General features: G+C 46.3%; 1 protein-coding gene and 1 long non-coding RNA gene across 2 annotated transcripts in view; one reads left to right on the top strand and one right to left on the bottom strand.

The window, feature by feature from the left end:
* The window catches only part of LOC140689536 (uncharacterized), a 31,622-nt gene extending 21,335 nt beyond the window's left edge, over nt 1–10,287 (top strand). Inside the window, exons 3-4 of the long non-coding RNA XR_012064581.1 lie at nt 1,177–1,246; nt 10,169–10,287. This is a non-coding gene — a long non-coding RNA (uncharacterized lncRNA). The remainder of the gene's footprint in view (nt 1–1,176; nt 1,247–10,168) is intronic.
* Nucleotides 1–15,928, bottom strand: part of CSMD1 (CUB and Sushi multiple domains 1) — a 1,700,362-nt gene that overhangs the window by 418,844 nt on the left and 1,265,590 nt on the right. Inside the window, exon 9 of the mRNA XM_072950557.1 lies at nt 7,528–7,640. Coding sequence (XP_072806658.1) covers nt 7,528–7,640 — 113 coding nt within the window. The remainder of the gene's footprint in view (nt 1–7,527; nt 7,641–15,928) is intronic.

The raw sequence follows: 15,928 nt of genomic DNA, 5'->3' as shown, positions 1-15,928 counted from the left end.
TCCCTGCACTGCGCACATCTCACCACCGATGTGGTAGCTGTTGTATCCTGTGCCTCAGCAAGCAAAACGTGATCTGACTTCCATTTGCTTTAGAGTTTTCAGTAGGCAGACTTCTTCCCGCACATGTATGCTATGGATTGTTTGACTTCCCGGTTAACTATTTGTTAAAACCTGAATTATTCAGTGCCATCAAACAGTGCAGATGGAGCGCCCCGGCATAATAAAAATAAGAACTTTCTAAACTCCTAACTGGGAAATGAACAATACGCCAGCTTTCTCTTCTCTGAATGGACAGTCAGATTTACAAAGAACGTGCCTGCCGTGGTTGAATTTACACATAACAGCAACATGCTGATCTCCCCGACCTCCCTGACCTCCACTATCCTGCCTCGCACAGCACTCCCTGCTCAGGGGTCCTTCAGCAAGCTCCTGCTGCCCGAAGGCAGCAGCCAGGTTCTCCATAATGCCGGTCATGGTCCGGCCAAAGCATGCCTCCATCATTATCTCCCACAGATGTCAAACCTAACTCGCCTTTGTCCACGCACACGTGATTTTTTTTAACTCCTCAAATTGACCTTTTAGGCTGGGCTCTCCCCCGCCTTCCCAGCACCATACTCCTCCACAGAACATTCTTGTCCACTTCACACTTCTGTCTCCTCTACTTCTGTTCACCTGTCAAAACTCCAGTCTGTCTGTCTGTCCGTCTCTTGACCTGTCTTGATACCTCTCTGTGTGTTTTCCTTCTACAAAGTGAGTCTTCCATAGCCCACCATTAACTAGATGCAGTGGTTCTAGCTCTGTATTTTCTATGACTGGACAGAATTTTGAACCCGAAATCCATTTGTGACCCCTCGGATTTCAGGCAAACATGACATCATAAACATGCTTGTGAAATCTAATATGCATGGACTCTCTCCCTGGAGAGATTACATTTTCAGTGGGGAATCTGACTCAAATATATATTGAAAGCTACTAATTAAATTACGAACTCCTGAAGGCAGAGAGACTCAGATATTAATCATTTTTCCATATCCAGTGCATACAATATGCCTGTGGCACATGATTTATATATTCTTAAAATGTCATGTAATACATATATTCTTTAAAATATGTATTCTTTATCAGTTGACACAACATTGAAAAAATAATAGCTACCTTGTGTTACTCTCCTATCAGGTGCTGCCTGTTTTTATGTAATTACATCTAATCCAAAAGGGAAAAAAGAGAAACAAAAGTAAAGACAAAGGTAGGTATTAATGACTATTTTCTTAAACAGAGAAAATGGCAAGGTAGATATTTCAAATTTGAATCCATTCTCATCCAATTCCAAGATCAGCTCTAACAATCCCACAAGGCAGATAAAAAATATACAAGAATCACAGAGCAGAAGTAGGCCTGTCTTCCCTGCTGGCTCATAAGGTCCTTCAGGCAGTAGAAACCCCTCCTTTATAGTCTCTTATAGTATCCGCTGCAATGCCTTGTTAATGGTAGGTGCTCGATAAATCTCAGGGCGATACAATTAAATGGGAATAAACATATGACAGGTAAGGATTTTCTGAGTCTATATCATGTTCTAGTTACCAAGCTAAATTAGATTTTAGTGCCTGTTGTCACCTAAATACCATACATATTAAAGTCTGAGGCAGCAGTTAATACAGGTTTAAAGTTAACACTGGCATTAAGTAACATATCACATTTTCTAAACTTTGGTCTCATTGTTTGGAATTGCCAAAAAATTACTTCAAACTAAGAAGAGGACATTCTCAAAAATGCTTTGAGAAAAAGACCAAGTGTCATACCTTTGTACTGAAGGTTGAATTAACAAACGTAGTTTATTGTGTATAACTGAAATTTGCAGAGAGTGGAACGTAAATGTTCTCACCAAAAAAAAAAAAAAGAGGTAAATATGTGAGGTGATGGATATGTTTACTAACTTGATGCTGAGAATTCGTTCACACTGTTACGTATATCAAATCCTCAGGGACCATATTTCTAATATTTACAATTTTCCGTGTCAGTTGTGCCTCAATAAAGAAGAAAGAGTCCGAAGGAAGGCACAGGGGGTTCTGCAGGTAGAGAGGAATCCTTGACTGATGCTGGCCAGGGAAACCAGGGAGGGTTTCTTCAAGGAGGAAGAATAGAATAAAGGAGGATGCTGCTGCCGGTGGCGGGGGTGACAGGGCGAGGGAGGGGCAAGAGGACAATGGGCCGAGCCACAGTAGGTGTGTATGTCAGGAGCATGTCGGTCTGGAACGCGGGTGAGAAGATGACCCTGACGGGGAGACAGGACTGTGGTGTCCACCCTGCAAGTTGTGCATGACGAGGCTGCAGGGACTTCTACGCAGGGATGTGGCGTGACCAGATTTGGACTGAAGTTTATGAAGTGTAAGGAGCTTTATGACAGGAGAAGACTTAACGAGGAAGTCTCAAACTTTGTGGAGCGCCCCCCAGAAAAAGCACAGCCGAAGAGTTACCCCTGGGCTAAGAAGTGAAGAATCTATGACTTACAAACACACTAATGTGAGGATTCTAGATGCGTGGTGTAAATTTCTCCAGAAAGAAGGACATTTGTGTTTATTTTGCTGCACAGCTCTAGAGAAATTGATGCTCTGCTCAGTGAATGCTCATCACAGATCTGGACAAAGCTAAGGCCCTATTGGTCTCAAGGCAAATATCAAATTATCTACAGAAAAATACTTGCAACTCTATTCTGTCTCTGTTATATTTCTTGGATCAGTAAACTGTACCCAATATCATGGTCAAAAGTTGACTTCCCCGGACCTAAACCATGGTCAAATACATGGAGGAGCTGGGTGAAACGCTGTGCGCCTTCAGAAACCACCTCTCAGACGGAGCTGACCAGAAGGAAGGAGCCTGCTGAGACCCTTCTTGGAAATTGTGGCATGAAAGGGCTTTCAAGTGAGTGACTGCGTGCAAACATGAAACACGCTGAAGCAATCTGAGGGAACCAGATTCCCCACATGCCCAGAAATAAACTTCTGCTCCACGTTGCTTCAAAACCCATGTTAAACTCACACCGGGATCCGTCTTAAGTGTTGCATTTGGACTTGGAGGCATCTGGATTGCCCTTTCCCGAGCAGCAGGGAGCTCTGGCTAAACGAGGCAGCCCCTGGGATGAGCAGGCTCCCTCCGCACGTTCATCCTGAGTCGCCTGACCCAGGTGATTAGAGAACAAGCAGCGTGGCTCGTAGGTTTTGAAGCTTCCTGGCTTCCACACAGTCCTGATGGAGCGTTGATGTCCCTGCAGCTCTGAGTGGTAACTATTTTGGGTGAGTGATAACTACACCAGTTCCCCGACCTCACAGCTGCAGCGGGGCAGGGTGGGGGGGAGGTAACACCACACTGAGACCACATCGTTCCCCATAGAAATGCTAACAGCGTCATGACTTGTGCAGAGTACACCGTGATGCTTTAATTTCCAAAGCACAGGGTACCTACGAGAGGTGGGCATGCACTCCTAGCCAGTAAACACTAAACACTGTCTGCAGAGTGGACTGATTAAACTGTCAGCAAGAGAGAAAACGCATGAAAAATGAGTACCGTTAGGGGCTGATAAACCAAAAGCCAGAATAATTTCCGCCCTGATGTCACATAAATAAAAATTGTAGAAAGACAATTTGCCAAGGGAATAATAACCCTCGTAAGCCTTTCTGTTGCCCAAGCGTAAGAACTTAACATCTACCTGCAGTTGCCACATGTTAATCTATTCTAAATAGCTGTGATTTACTGAGTGACATTGTTGGCATCCGGTTCCCCAGTGTGAGTCACGTTTAAGAGTTGGGAGAAAGGAAGGCTTTAGTTTAAGTGGTTTTATGTAGAATGGCTAAGATTTATCGTGCATTAATATTTCAAACCCAACTTTTAAATAAATCAATACATGCGAATGCATTTGACTTCCACCAAAAGTCTGGAACGAACTCAAAAGTTCATTTTCTCCATTAGGCTGCCTCCAGGTGAGACTCCTATTAACGTCTCTAATGAATAATTTGAGATACTTTCCCTGCTTTCCTTAAGAAATGTGTCTTGTTTGAACATTAGCGAGAAATTGCTCCCAGTGTCTAGCCAGAAACAATCCCTGCTGAAATCTAAGCAGACTCTCTCTGTCCTGTCCTGTTCAGGAGGGGTTTTGACCTTTATGGTTTCTGAGCGTGTTGATCACACACACACAGTCGCACCTGCCTTCCCCGCTTTTACAAAGGTAAGTGGGCGGGTCTGAAACATCCTGTGCTGTCAGCCCAAGACAACGTGGTACAGTGGGTGTGGATTTTGGACAAAGGGGAGCAGCTGGGGTGCCTGTCACTTGGGCCAAGACAAGAGCCCTGCAGGGTAGGATCACTGGGGGTGCCGCCCCAGCAGGTCCCCTGAGCTTAGGAGTGCTCTCGACCTCGCGGACCAGAAAGCACCATTTCCCCTCGTGGCATGACCCGTGTCTCAGGGTGGAGCCCAAGAGCCAGGATGAGAGAGAAGGCTGAGAGCCCCAGGGTCACTTACTCAGGTGTAGGGAGGGGACAGCACGCCAGTTCACAGTCTGGCATTCTCGACAGAGCAGCTCAAGCTGTGGGTTCAAGTCACATAACTTCACTCTCGCTTTTCAAACATTCCTTGCCTTGCCTTGTACATAAAATAAATCCGATCTGCCCCTGCGGACCTCCTCTCCAGTCCCCAGGGGATGGTCCCCTGGTGCTCCTCCGGGGACTCTCAGCGTCAGCATCCTCTGTTTTCCTCCCAGGTGTCTCCTCCCTCAGGCGCTTGGCACTCGCTGCCTCCAGGGCCCTCTTTGCCCTTCACCTGGCCCTCACAAGCCATCACGATCTCCGTTCAAATGTTCCCTCTGAAGGGCCTTTCTTGACAACGCCAGCTAACGTTTCCCGCTTCCCCACCGTCACGGTCCTCTCGACCTGTTTAATGAGTGTCTCTCTCCCTCTCTGGGACGTCAGCTCCACGAGAGACAGGAGTTCCCTTCATTGTCGCGACTGCAGACAGAGGCGTTGTGGGCGCACAGTGGGCTGGCTGATGGTGTCTGATGAAAGTGCTAATTAACATGAGCTCCCTTGTGCGTTCTCCAGAGGAAGCCAGGGTACCATCAGGCCACCGCTTACTGGGCCCGGGGTCCCCGTCATCAGGCTCCCATCACTGTCCGCACCTGCTGGTCTGCTGGGCTCCAAGGAAGGTGGGCGGCCTTTGTTTGACACTGGGTCCCTGCCTTTGCCAAGTTTCTACCATCATCACCACCAAACATACACACACACACACACACACACACACACGTCTGATGGGCACGTATCCTAATGCTTTAAGTGTGATTGTGGCTGAGCCTTGGAATGAAGGGCATTTCATCCCTTTAGGGCAAATTTGTGCATCTCAGCAGTATCTTCTCCTCTTCGTTGAATATGACAACCTGGGGTGTCCCTGCGCCTGTGATCGGTGTTCCACAGGCAGCCCTTCTTCCTCAGGCGCCCAGGGCCCTGGAGCCAACTGAGGGCCACCAGCAGCCTTAGCTGGGAAGGCGTATACACGGTCTCTTAGCACGCTCTGCTGCGGCGGGACGCTTGGGTTACTTCCCGTGACGGGCGATCACGGATGCAGCTTCGGTGCGCGGTCTCCCTGCCTGTGTCTGGCTGCACACTGTCCTCATTTCTGCTGGGCAGTCCCCGGAGCGGAACTGCTGGGCTCCAGAGAAGGCTAGGGTCCAGCTTCATCATAAAACTATTGTCCAAAGAGGCTGCACCAGTTCAGTTTCTGCCGACAGTGTGAGAGGATAGTCTGCTCGTTTTGACGTGTCTGAGTAGCTCTTAAAACTTTAAAGCTCCAACTGTTTTGAGTTTATTTGGGTTAGGACGATGCTGAGCTTGAGGAAGGGTCTGACGGATGACGGATGCCCTGACGTTTCAGTGCTGCGTACAAAGCCCTTCCACGCTTTCTTGTCACTTTATGGGCTAGCCACAGTGATGCGGGAAGGCAGCTACTATCACTTCCGCTTTATAGACCAAGAGAGCGAGACACACAGGCACAGCGGCTGCTGGCTAACAGCACGTCCTAGTGAAAAAGCAGAGGCCACGAGTCAGCAGCCTCAGCACACAGATGGGCATCTCCAGTCAGTTATTAAAAGGACTGGAGTTGGCACTTTGCAAGAATCCGGAGTTCTGAGAGAAGCTAAAGTAAGTATTTAGGGAACATGGTATGTGTTTCTGACTTCAGTAATAACAAGTCATCATGGCCCCTATCAGACTTCAGGGAAGTATATGTTCAGTCAAAGGCAACAAAGTGAGAACTTTCTGGAGGCATCGGGAGAAGCAGACAGATGGATAGTACTACTTATGGATGAAATGCATTTTTGGGAAACAGAATTGCCCCTGGACTCCGAGTCAGGCAGGTTCTCTGAGGGTTCATGTGCCCTAGGGACCCTGGTGGCAGATGAAACTCACGTCATGTGCCTTCCTCAGCGTCCTGCATTTAATTCCCTGCAAACTACTATGATTTTTTTTTACTTCTTGCCCAAAAGGGCACAATGAAGACATTATGGATCTTAAAATGGGTTTCAGGTGGGAGACTTTCAGAGCCGCTTGTTGGAACATCACTAAAAGCTCCCTCGGTGGTTCCCACGAGCCTGCTTTGTGTTCGGTCCTTCACGGGAGCTGTTTACACACTGTCTTCCTGACCTGCTAGTTTCTGGAGCGTGGGGGTTGTTGTAATTTCCTCATCTGGGGGTCCTGGCTTGCAAGTGGCAAGTGTTCAGGGAACTCTGCCTTAATTGAACTGACGTTCCCCTGAGAAGTTTGCTCGGGGAAGCATCGAGCTTTCTGACTGTGCCATGCTAGTTTTATTGCAGATGCAAGTGGAATTGTTTCCACTGACCTTTCGTTGTATTGACAAGGATTACTGATGATGAGAAATACGTGGGAAATGATACAGTCCTATGCAGGTGTAAACATTAGCATTAAATACAGAGAGAGAGTTTCAGAATTCCCCCTTCGTGCTGTTGACCTCAGACCCTCCACTTCACCCAGCGACACACAATCTGGGGCTTTTATCTCGAGGTTCCCTGATGTGTGAATCACTGGATCAGGCGGTTGCATTTATGCAATGTGAATACATTTTAGGACTAAAAGTGATATGATGCATGCGTGCACTTCCGTGCAGTCTGCATGCCCTGCCATTCTTAGTGAGCAAATAAAGGAACCAGAACACTGGATATTTACTGCTCAGGTGTATCGTGATTAAAATTAACATGATATGTATTTATTAATTTACTGATTAAAACTTAGCAATAATTCCAGCAAAACAAACAAACAAAAAGCATACTGCATATCATCAAAATAATTAATAAAGCTTTACTAAGAAGTTGCTAGTTGTTCCAAAGTTGAGTTCACATAAGAGATAGAAGGCATTTTCAAGCTTACTAACTCTTGTTCCATTTTTAGAAAGAGAATCCTAAAATTTCCGGGTGGGAAAGGACCAGAATCTCTTCTGCGATTTTTTTTTTCTTATGAAATGGAGCTGTCTTACCTTGAAACTGAGCGTTAAATCCTTTCCGTCGATGGTTACTGTCGGATGTGAAATGGAGTCGTAACCAGTTCTTGCTACTGATAACAGGCGAAGGGAGGTTCATGCCGGTCAGCCTGGAAGAGAGAATGGAAAACATCTCCCTTGTAAACCAGCCGCACAAACGTCCGATCCCCAGCCCGCCTTTAGGACTAAGCTCTGACTTTTTTTTTTTTTTGACCTGCCTAAAACCGAAGTCATTTATTACTTCACCGCCGCCCTGAAGTGCTCCAGGTAACTTCATCTTTGCCCACGTACAAATGCTATATGCATCCGCGATGGAACGAAGGCTTTCACAAATATCGGACATTTTGATTTTTCTTTATTAATGATGGTTAAATAAGCGGTCTTTTGATCTCATTTCTTCTTATCAGGACCTCAGTCATAATGAATTATAAAAGGAAAAGAAACAGAAAAATGATACAATTCTACCTGTCACTATTTGAACACTTCACAATTCTGGTTCACCTGAAGTAGACTCAGATAACTGAGAGCACGCCATGTCTCCAGACTCCCAACTACAGGGCCACAACCTGGGCCTTGCCTGCCGGGATGAAGAAGCGGGTGTTTATGAGATTGGTGGCAAGAAATGTCAAAGAAATCCGAAATGGAATAATATCATGTGCAAGTAAAATAGTATGTTAAAAAAAATCTTAAAAAATAAGACACAATCAATCTCTGGTTAAGCTGTTGAAAATATCCAGACCACTTTATAAGGTGGTGTCTAGCTGTCAGAAAAAAGCAAGTCATTTGCCTTCTACTGTTGAAAATGTTGTGTCTTTACTAAGAATTAATGCCTTCTCGGGCAGCAGGACTCTTGATGGTTACAGATACTGTGGTATGTGCTGTTCTGGCCGGTGGCTGGCGGTACTCTGGGTCGGGATGCCTCAGATGTACAGCTGTGTGTTGGCACCACCTGTACTAGTGGAGACGCTGTATCGTTGGGTTAGCCTTTCTGAACCTCATTTTTCCAGTCTGCAAACTGGACTTGAAAAGACTTATATTAGGCTGTTTAAAGAGATGATATAGATGCACGTGAATATGTTCCAAGCACATGTTCATGCTCCTTACACGGGGTTGTGCCTCGTGTAATGATTTTGCATCTCAGCTATAAATCTGTTTTGAAAATGATGCTTATTCGTGTAGATGGCGTGTCAAGGTTTAAGAAATCAGCTTGGAGCAGAAACCTGTGGGGCCCCGTGCCGGCCAGCTGGAGAGCACCGCCCCGCCTGGTTAAGCTGGAAATCGGATTCCATGCGTGGGATTTGCTACTCGTGGGCTGGCTGTGCAGCACGTGCCCCTCCTCCATCACCTGGAGGAAGTGCTCCAGCCAGTGAAATGTGTGGTCAGGCCTGCTGATGTCAGGGTGCTCAGTGTCGACACTCAGGTTTAAAAATGTGCAGTATCCATTTAAAGTTAAAACTCAGACCTTGACTGTAACCAATCGAAACAGTGTTTATGTCACTGTTTGAAATAATCTCCTGGAAGAGGAAACACACTGCTCAGATCTGCCTATTTGCCTGGATTTATGTAGTACTGACTGGAGAAGTTGGGTACCACTGACTCCCAGCAACACTTCATCATTCTAATATTTTGTTTCAAGGCTCCTTCCCCCACCTTTTTTTCGTCCCCTGGTGAGATTATGTTACAAATTCTATTAGAAACAGGTCACATACCTCTTTGCCTAATACTGACATTGGCCAAGGGAGAAGTGAATTCTAGATTCAGAAAGCCACACCGACCCAGCTCACCTACATTTACTTACTGAAATTTTTATAACTGAAATCCATGTTTATTTTATTGTTCCTTTGAAATTTTTTTTCCTTAATTACATTCTTTTCCAGTGGTCCTGAGCTCAAAAGCCAGGTGGACTTACATTTTAGTTGCATATCAACATTAGCAATGCCCATAGACAAATCTCCTTTTCACCCTCGTATCTCCCAAATACTTATCCACAAAAAAATGTCAGTTTTGTGGTAGTAGACAAACTTCCACAATAAAGGGCCAGACAAATATTTCAGAGTTTATGAGTCACATGGTCTCTGAGGCAGTGGTCAATGCTGCCCTTTTAACACAAAGGCAGCCGTGAGAGTGTGTTCCCGCCACCCTTTACTGATGGACATGAAATTTGCATTTCATGTAATTTTCTGCATAACAGAATATTACTCTTTTTTTTTTTATCCACTTAACACTGTAACAACCATGCCTAGCTGACGGGCCAGATTTGACCCGCAGGCCACAGTTGGCTGATTCCTGCTTTATTACCCACGAGGCTGTTTGTAAAACATTGAGCCGGAAGATAATTAGCTGATATACATGAAGCGAGTATATGTATTCACAAACACATAATTCCTCCACAGGTTTCTTTTATACAGAATCAAAGGTGAGGATTTAGTAACAATCATATAATTTATTTCCCACGGTTAGAGCCAAGCCATGCAGATGATTCACACTCCAGGGTGAGTTAATTGCATGAATTTCCTGACTTGGCTGTGTGACTTCTACAGGTATTCTCATCCGCTTTTTGAGGGGAGTGTGGGGGCAGGTGGCTTTTCCACTGAAGACCTATCCTTGGAATTGTCAGCTTTTCTGTCACCTTCCGTAGGGCTGGAGCTAACCTTGAAGCTGCCATTTTACAGAGAGATTATATTATAAAGTCGATCATTCCTTCATCACAAGCTAACTTAAAGTTGATTAATATGCAAGCCAGTGGACGAGAGTGCAGATTTACTAAGATCTTGGATGATTCAGGTAAGATTCAGAGGTAAAGAAATTCAACAGAGCACCTTTGTGGTGATGGTTCCCAAAATGTCCACGTCCTAATCCCCAGAACCTGGGACTGTGTGCTCTTATGTGGCAGAAGGGCACTTGGACGATGTGATGAAGTTACAGCCTATCCTGGGTGATGGGGTGGCCCAGTATTGTCAGAAAGATTCTGAGAAGTGGTGAATGGAGGCAGAACAAGAGAGTCGGGGCGGGGGGAGATGGGCCTGTGCTCTTGGGTCAGAGTGATGCCTGTGAGGCCTCCACTGGTGGTAGCTAACCTTGAAGGTGGAGGAAAGGGTCACGGGCCAAGAAATGAGGGCGACTTCGAGAAGAGGGACGTGGCAGGTAAGTGCATTCTCCCCTAGCACTTCCAGGAGGAGCACAGCCCTGCTAACACCTTGGTTCTATTCCCGCAAAACCTGTGTGAGACCTACAGCCTACAGAACCATAAGCTAATAACTTTGTGTTGGTTTGTGCCATCAAGTTACCGTTAATTTGTGCAGCATGACACGAGCAAAACCAAAACCAAAATAAACCCCAAACAGACGCACGGACATAAAAAACAAAGTATGGTTACCAAAGGGGAAGGGGTTGGGGGGGATCAGTTAGGAGTTTGGGGTTAGCAGATACACACTACTATATATAAAACAGATAAACAAGGTCCTACTGTAGAGCACAGGGAACCATGTTCATTTTCTTGTAATAACATATGATGGAAAAGAATCTGAAAAAATATATATACATATAACTGACCACTTTGCTGCACACTTGGAACTAACATTATAAATCAACTATACTTTAATTTAAAATATAAAATAAAAGTTTAATAGCTAAAAAAAGGAAAATCATTACCACCTTTTATTACGTGTGTCCTACTTTTCATTCTAAACCGTCCTGGAAGAGAGGACATGTGGTGGAGCTTGGCACCCCCATCCCTGCTAATGATCTTAGAGAACCAGCGCAGTTCAGACCTGGCCCGTAATCGCCCACGACTGCATGGCTGCCACTGGTAGAGCTGGGTCCCCCACAAGGCCGCTGCAGTTCTTTGCTGTGTTTCTTTTAAATCTGCTGGAAATGGTTTTGTAATAAATAAATGGTTTTGAAAGTGACAAGTAAATTACGGGGCAGCAGTGGACTTGACATGGGTAGTTAGTGCAAGACGCAAACAGAACCATTTTGAGGAGAAGAGAGGGGATAGTGTCTGTGTCACTTCACAACATGCTGGCGGTTATTTTAATCCTAAGACACAGAGGATCTGATAAAATCAAGTCAATCAGAGATATTTGGGATCATAAAAGGAAAGAGCACCCCACTGTGATCAGTGGGGAAGGGGTCTTTCTGTGGCCGTGGTCGATGATTTTCAGTTCTGGGGCATCTCAAACTAGGTCAGGAAACTCATGAAGCCCAGCAGTGAGAATGTGGAGCGTTCCTACAGACAGGGCTAATGGAGTCTGGAGTTCTCAGTCTTTTTCAAGAATGCCAAGTTAAGCAATGTAGTCCACTGGCAAATTCATTTCTTTCAAAGGATTCAGCAAGGTTTTGCTCCTGCCAACAGTAAAAATAAATGCAGGACTCATGGGATACACAAAGTGAGGATGAGCGTCTTTGAGCCAAAATAGAACCATCCAGGCTGTTCCATTTTCTCCAAATAGCTGTACCGTAAATTTGGGGGGTTCTATTTATAATATATTCATAATGTCTTTTTTCACTCAAACTCCCTCAGCTTCTCTGTCCTTGTATGTAACATAAAGGGACCAAGAACACCATTCTTCCCAAACATCGCACCCTGAGGCCGTGACTCATCCATTTACTTATGTAACTTGCAAACTATAGCAAATTATTAACTTACCAAGATAATTTTCTGAAATGCGTTTGCAAGTGCTAATGTTTTTTTCAAAGAGCTCTGTTTGAGCACTTCTCTGACATTAAGCCAGATTTCTTATGTCTTCGGAAAAGCGTCACAAATCTCCGGGGGTTCCTTGGTAGTTAAACCTGCTTAATGCCAATGACTAAGGAGCCAGAGAGCACTAATACCATCAACATGGACTGTAGATTACCCGGCCTCCCTGAGGAGACTGAAGCATTTAGTAGATCTATTACTTCAGAGAGACATTGCTTGACAAGCTGGGGAGAAAGTCATCTAGAAATTGTGTTATTTTTTCCTGCGTTCTTGTGGACATTTAGTTGACATGATTCAGAGTGGCATGTTTAATTTGTCTCTGTTTTGTCAAAATTAAATAGAGTGACCTGATCAAAGCCTTCCTGAAATGCCATATATCTGATTGGATGTTAGTCACGTTACTGGTGAAATCTGCTGTCTTATGAATATATGTTAAGCTTCTAATGCAGCCGCCCTAACCTTTCTTTTGGGCAGTGAAGAAAGTAACAATGGAAGTGAAAGGTAGCCCTTCCTCGGAAGAACAGGAAAAGCAATGCAGAGAAGGGCTTTGGACGTGTGTGCACGCATGCAAATATCCGTATACCAGACAGACATGTATGTACATGTACACACACAATAGTACATGCATATCCATGTACAGATATTTCTAGAAAGTTATTCCAAAGGTTTTACACACACCCACACACACACACATCCCCTCAGAAAAACAGCAACAAAACTGAAACCAAAAATAACCTCCCACTGCCAATATAAAAGCAGATCACAGAAGTCTTCTCCATCAAACAGTCCTCCTCTTCATCAAGTTCATGCTTCTTTCACCCTCGTGGTTTTCAAGGTTAGCTCTCACGAAGTTCTGCTCTTCTGGGGAGACACTCCTGGGCATGCGACATTTGACTTGTGACCAGTCAGGTGAGTGGCTTGACTTGGGGGTTAGGGGGAGCAATCTGAGAGCAGTGATTTCCAAAGCTAAGATTTGTGGAGATGCCCAAGCCACATCATGACGCGTCATTTTCCCAGAAATACTTCAGTGGCTCCAAATCTCTCTGAGCAAGAAGTCAGCCTCCTTGGCACAGGATAGCAGGCGCTTCACGGCATGACTCCGGCCACTTCCAGCCTTCTTTCTCGGTGTCTTTCTCAGTGCACTTCCCAGAATCCTGTGTCCCGTCCACCCAGGACTAGGGAATGCTCCCTAATTGTCTAATACATTCATGCTTCCCTGACTTTGAGTTGCTCTCTCCCATCTGGAGCCCTTTGGCTGACCTTTGTCTGTTTAAATTCTTCTCAGATTTCAAAGCCTTTGCAAAAGAGGATCCCATCCCCTCCAAAAATCTTTCTCTCATCACCTCAGGTAGGATGAGCCAGTCCTGCCCTCCTAATGCTTTGGCACTTGCCCCCAGTGTTTCTATGGAAATTATGAGTCTGTCTTGCAGCCTCTGTCTGCTTCCTCGAATGAACTGTGAGCCATTGAGGGCACAGCTGGCACCGTGTTGATTTCCCTTATCCTTAGACCACTTTGCGTACACGGGGTTCTCAACGCGTCCATTCTAAGTGGTTTCTGTGCTTTTGTTTTTGCTCCTGATGTAAGCTCCCAAAGGCAGCAGAGCCTAAGACAAGTGAAGACCATTCAGAGAAGGCTCTGCACGTCTTTTCACACGGCGATTTCCCACCAGTGCTGGGGTCTGCCAACTCGAATGCCACGTGGATCGGACCCAACATCTTTCTGTTCCGCCCGGGACATCCAAGAGCCCAAAGCAGTAACACAGGCCTCACTGCAGCCTTGAGAACGTCCATCTGGGTCAAGGAAAGGGCAGGAGGCGGACGATGGCCCCTACCAGAGACGGGGCAGAGGAGCCCAGCCCGGACAGAGGGGCTTGCGGCAGGTCATAAACATGTCCAGGGCTTCCTCACGTCCGGCATTAGGAATTGACCCAGAGGTCAAGTGGAGAGGATGACGTGGGAGAAAATGTGACAAACCCTGTCCCCCAGAGCTTACGGACCGAGTGTCAGGGAATCGCTCAAACGGAGCCCGGGAAATGGCTCAGATGGGTGATAAGACAAGACAGGCAGGAGACAGGGCTCTGACAGCACTCCTCAGTGGAGAGTCCTCCGGGCCTCTCGTCCACCCCAGCGACCAAGGACGGAGCCAACAGGGAAAGGGGCTGCAGCTCCTGGCCCAGAGGGTGCTCACGGCCACCGGAAACCCGCACAGTGTGGGGACCTGGTTCACACGTGACACGACGTCCTGGTTGCAGCAGAGTGTTCTGGATCTGAGTCAGAGATGTGGGAAGCCAAACCTCCAGTGGGGGTTTCTAATCCCCTGCTCCACGCGACGTCCTGGCGGGTTGTTTCAGGTCTGTGAAGACAGGCATCTGAGGTTTGCCAACAGGAAAAGACGATCTCTGCCTCCTGTTTCACTTGGACTTTCAGGACAGCTAACAGCTGGCTATAGGCAGGGATGCATTTCCATATCATTTTTCACTGCTAAAAAACGTTATCTACGATTTCTACAATAAACGCATACACAGGCAATACTCTAAGACTGTCAATTTTAAAAAGCCCCCAGAAAAGGCCAAATGACATTGGATTTCAGGATCACTCACATTTTCTCCTTGATATTATTTTTAGCAATATATATATTATTTAAGACACTACAAAAATATTTTCTCCTTAATCTTGGAGTAAGATTAGTCCTGTCCTATCCCATTTCAAGAGTCTGAAGTGAGTCTACTTTTTTTTTCTTAGCAGACTTTTTACCTCCCTTGATAAAAGGACATTTCTTTATGCAGCCAGTTGGGAAGGTACATCCCTCCCTGATGCTGCCCAAGCCTGGTGGTCGGAGCTGGGAGCTGATCCAGCTCTAACCGTGGGGAACCCAAGGTGTAGCTCTGACACATGGGATCTATGGCATCGGGAGTCCAGTTGGGTCAGTGTCCAGTAGCTGCAAACCCGTTACTCCTCACACGAGTACACACAGCCCTGGGTTGGGCCTGTGGCTGCTCCTTCCCAGCTGCTCTGAGCCACGTGTGTCCCCCTGACGTCGCACTTGCCATCACCGCACGCCAGCTCCCTCCACCCTCGGCTGTGCATCAGACCGAGGGGCAGGTGGAGCCTCACAGAGGCCGGCCCACCTCTCTCTCGCTCATGTGCAGGCGCCGGGGTCCTACAGTCATCACAAACAGCGCGGAGTCCGCCCCGCTCCCAGCTGGGGCACCTCTCACATCCACTCACTGCGCCGGCACCTGCAGCGTCCTCCGTGAGTGATCAGAGGCACACGGCAGACCAGACACCACTGGCCGCCTCACAAGCATCCTTTCCTGCGTTCCCATCTTAAACAATTTCAGCTTTGTGCCAAAACCCACTTCCACCCCTAGCAACAGTGGGATTTGGGGAAAGATGATTGTTTGCTGATTTTATTCATGTATACGTGGACTTCTGGCCATATCTTACACATATATACACACCATACACACTCGTATGCAAGTTATGTGTGTGACCCACGACATACACTGTGGCATCCACTGTCACAACACGTATGCAGGAAGCTATCTCTATGTGTCGTCATAAAGGCTTTCCAAACATGTCACCAAGTTTCCATTTCACATTCATGAACAGAATGCTGCCTCATTCATTTTTCAATGTCTTTGTCACGTTCTACATGCCAGATCTCGTGCAGTGCAACAGGGATACACGGGAATAAGC

The sequence above is a fragment of the Vicugna pacos genome, chromosome 26 (genome assembly GCF_048564905.1).
Source record: "Vicugna pacos chromosome 26, VicPac4, whole genome shotgun sequence".
In the NCBI taxonomy this organism is placed as follows: Eukaryota; Metazoa; Chordata; class Mammalia; order Artiodactyla; family Camelidae; genus Vicugna; species Vicugna pacos.
This window is presented reverse-complemented; position numbering and strand designations above follow the sequence as displayed.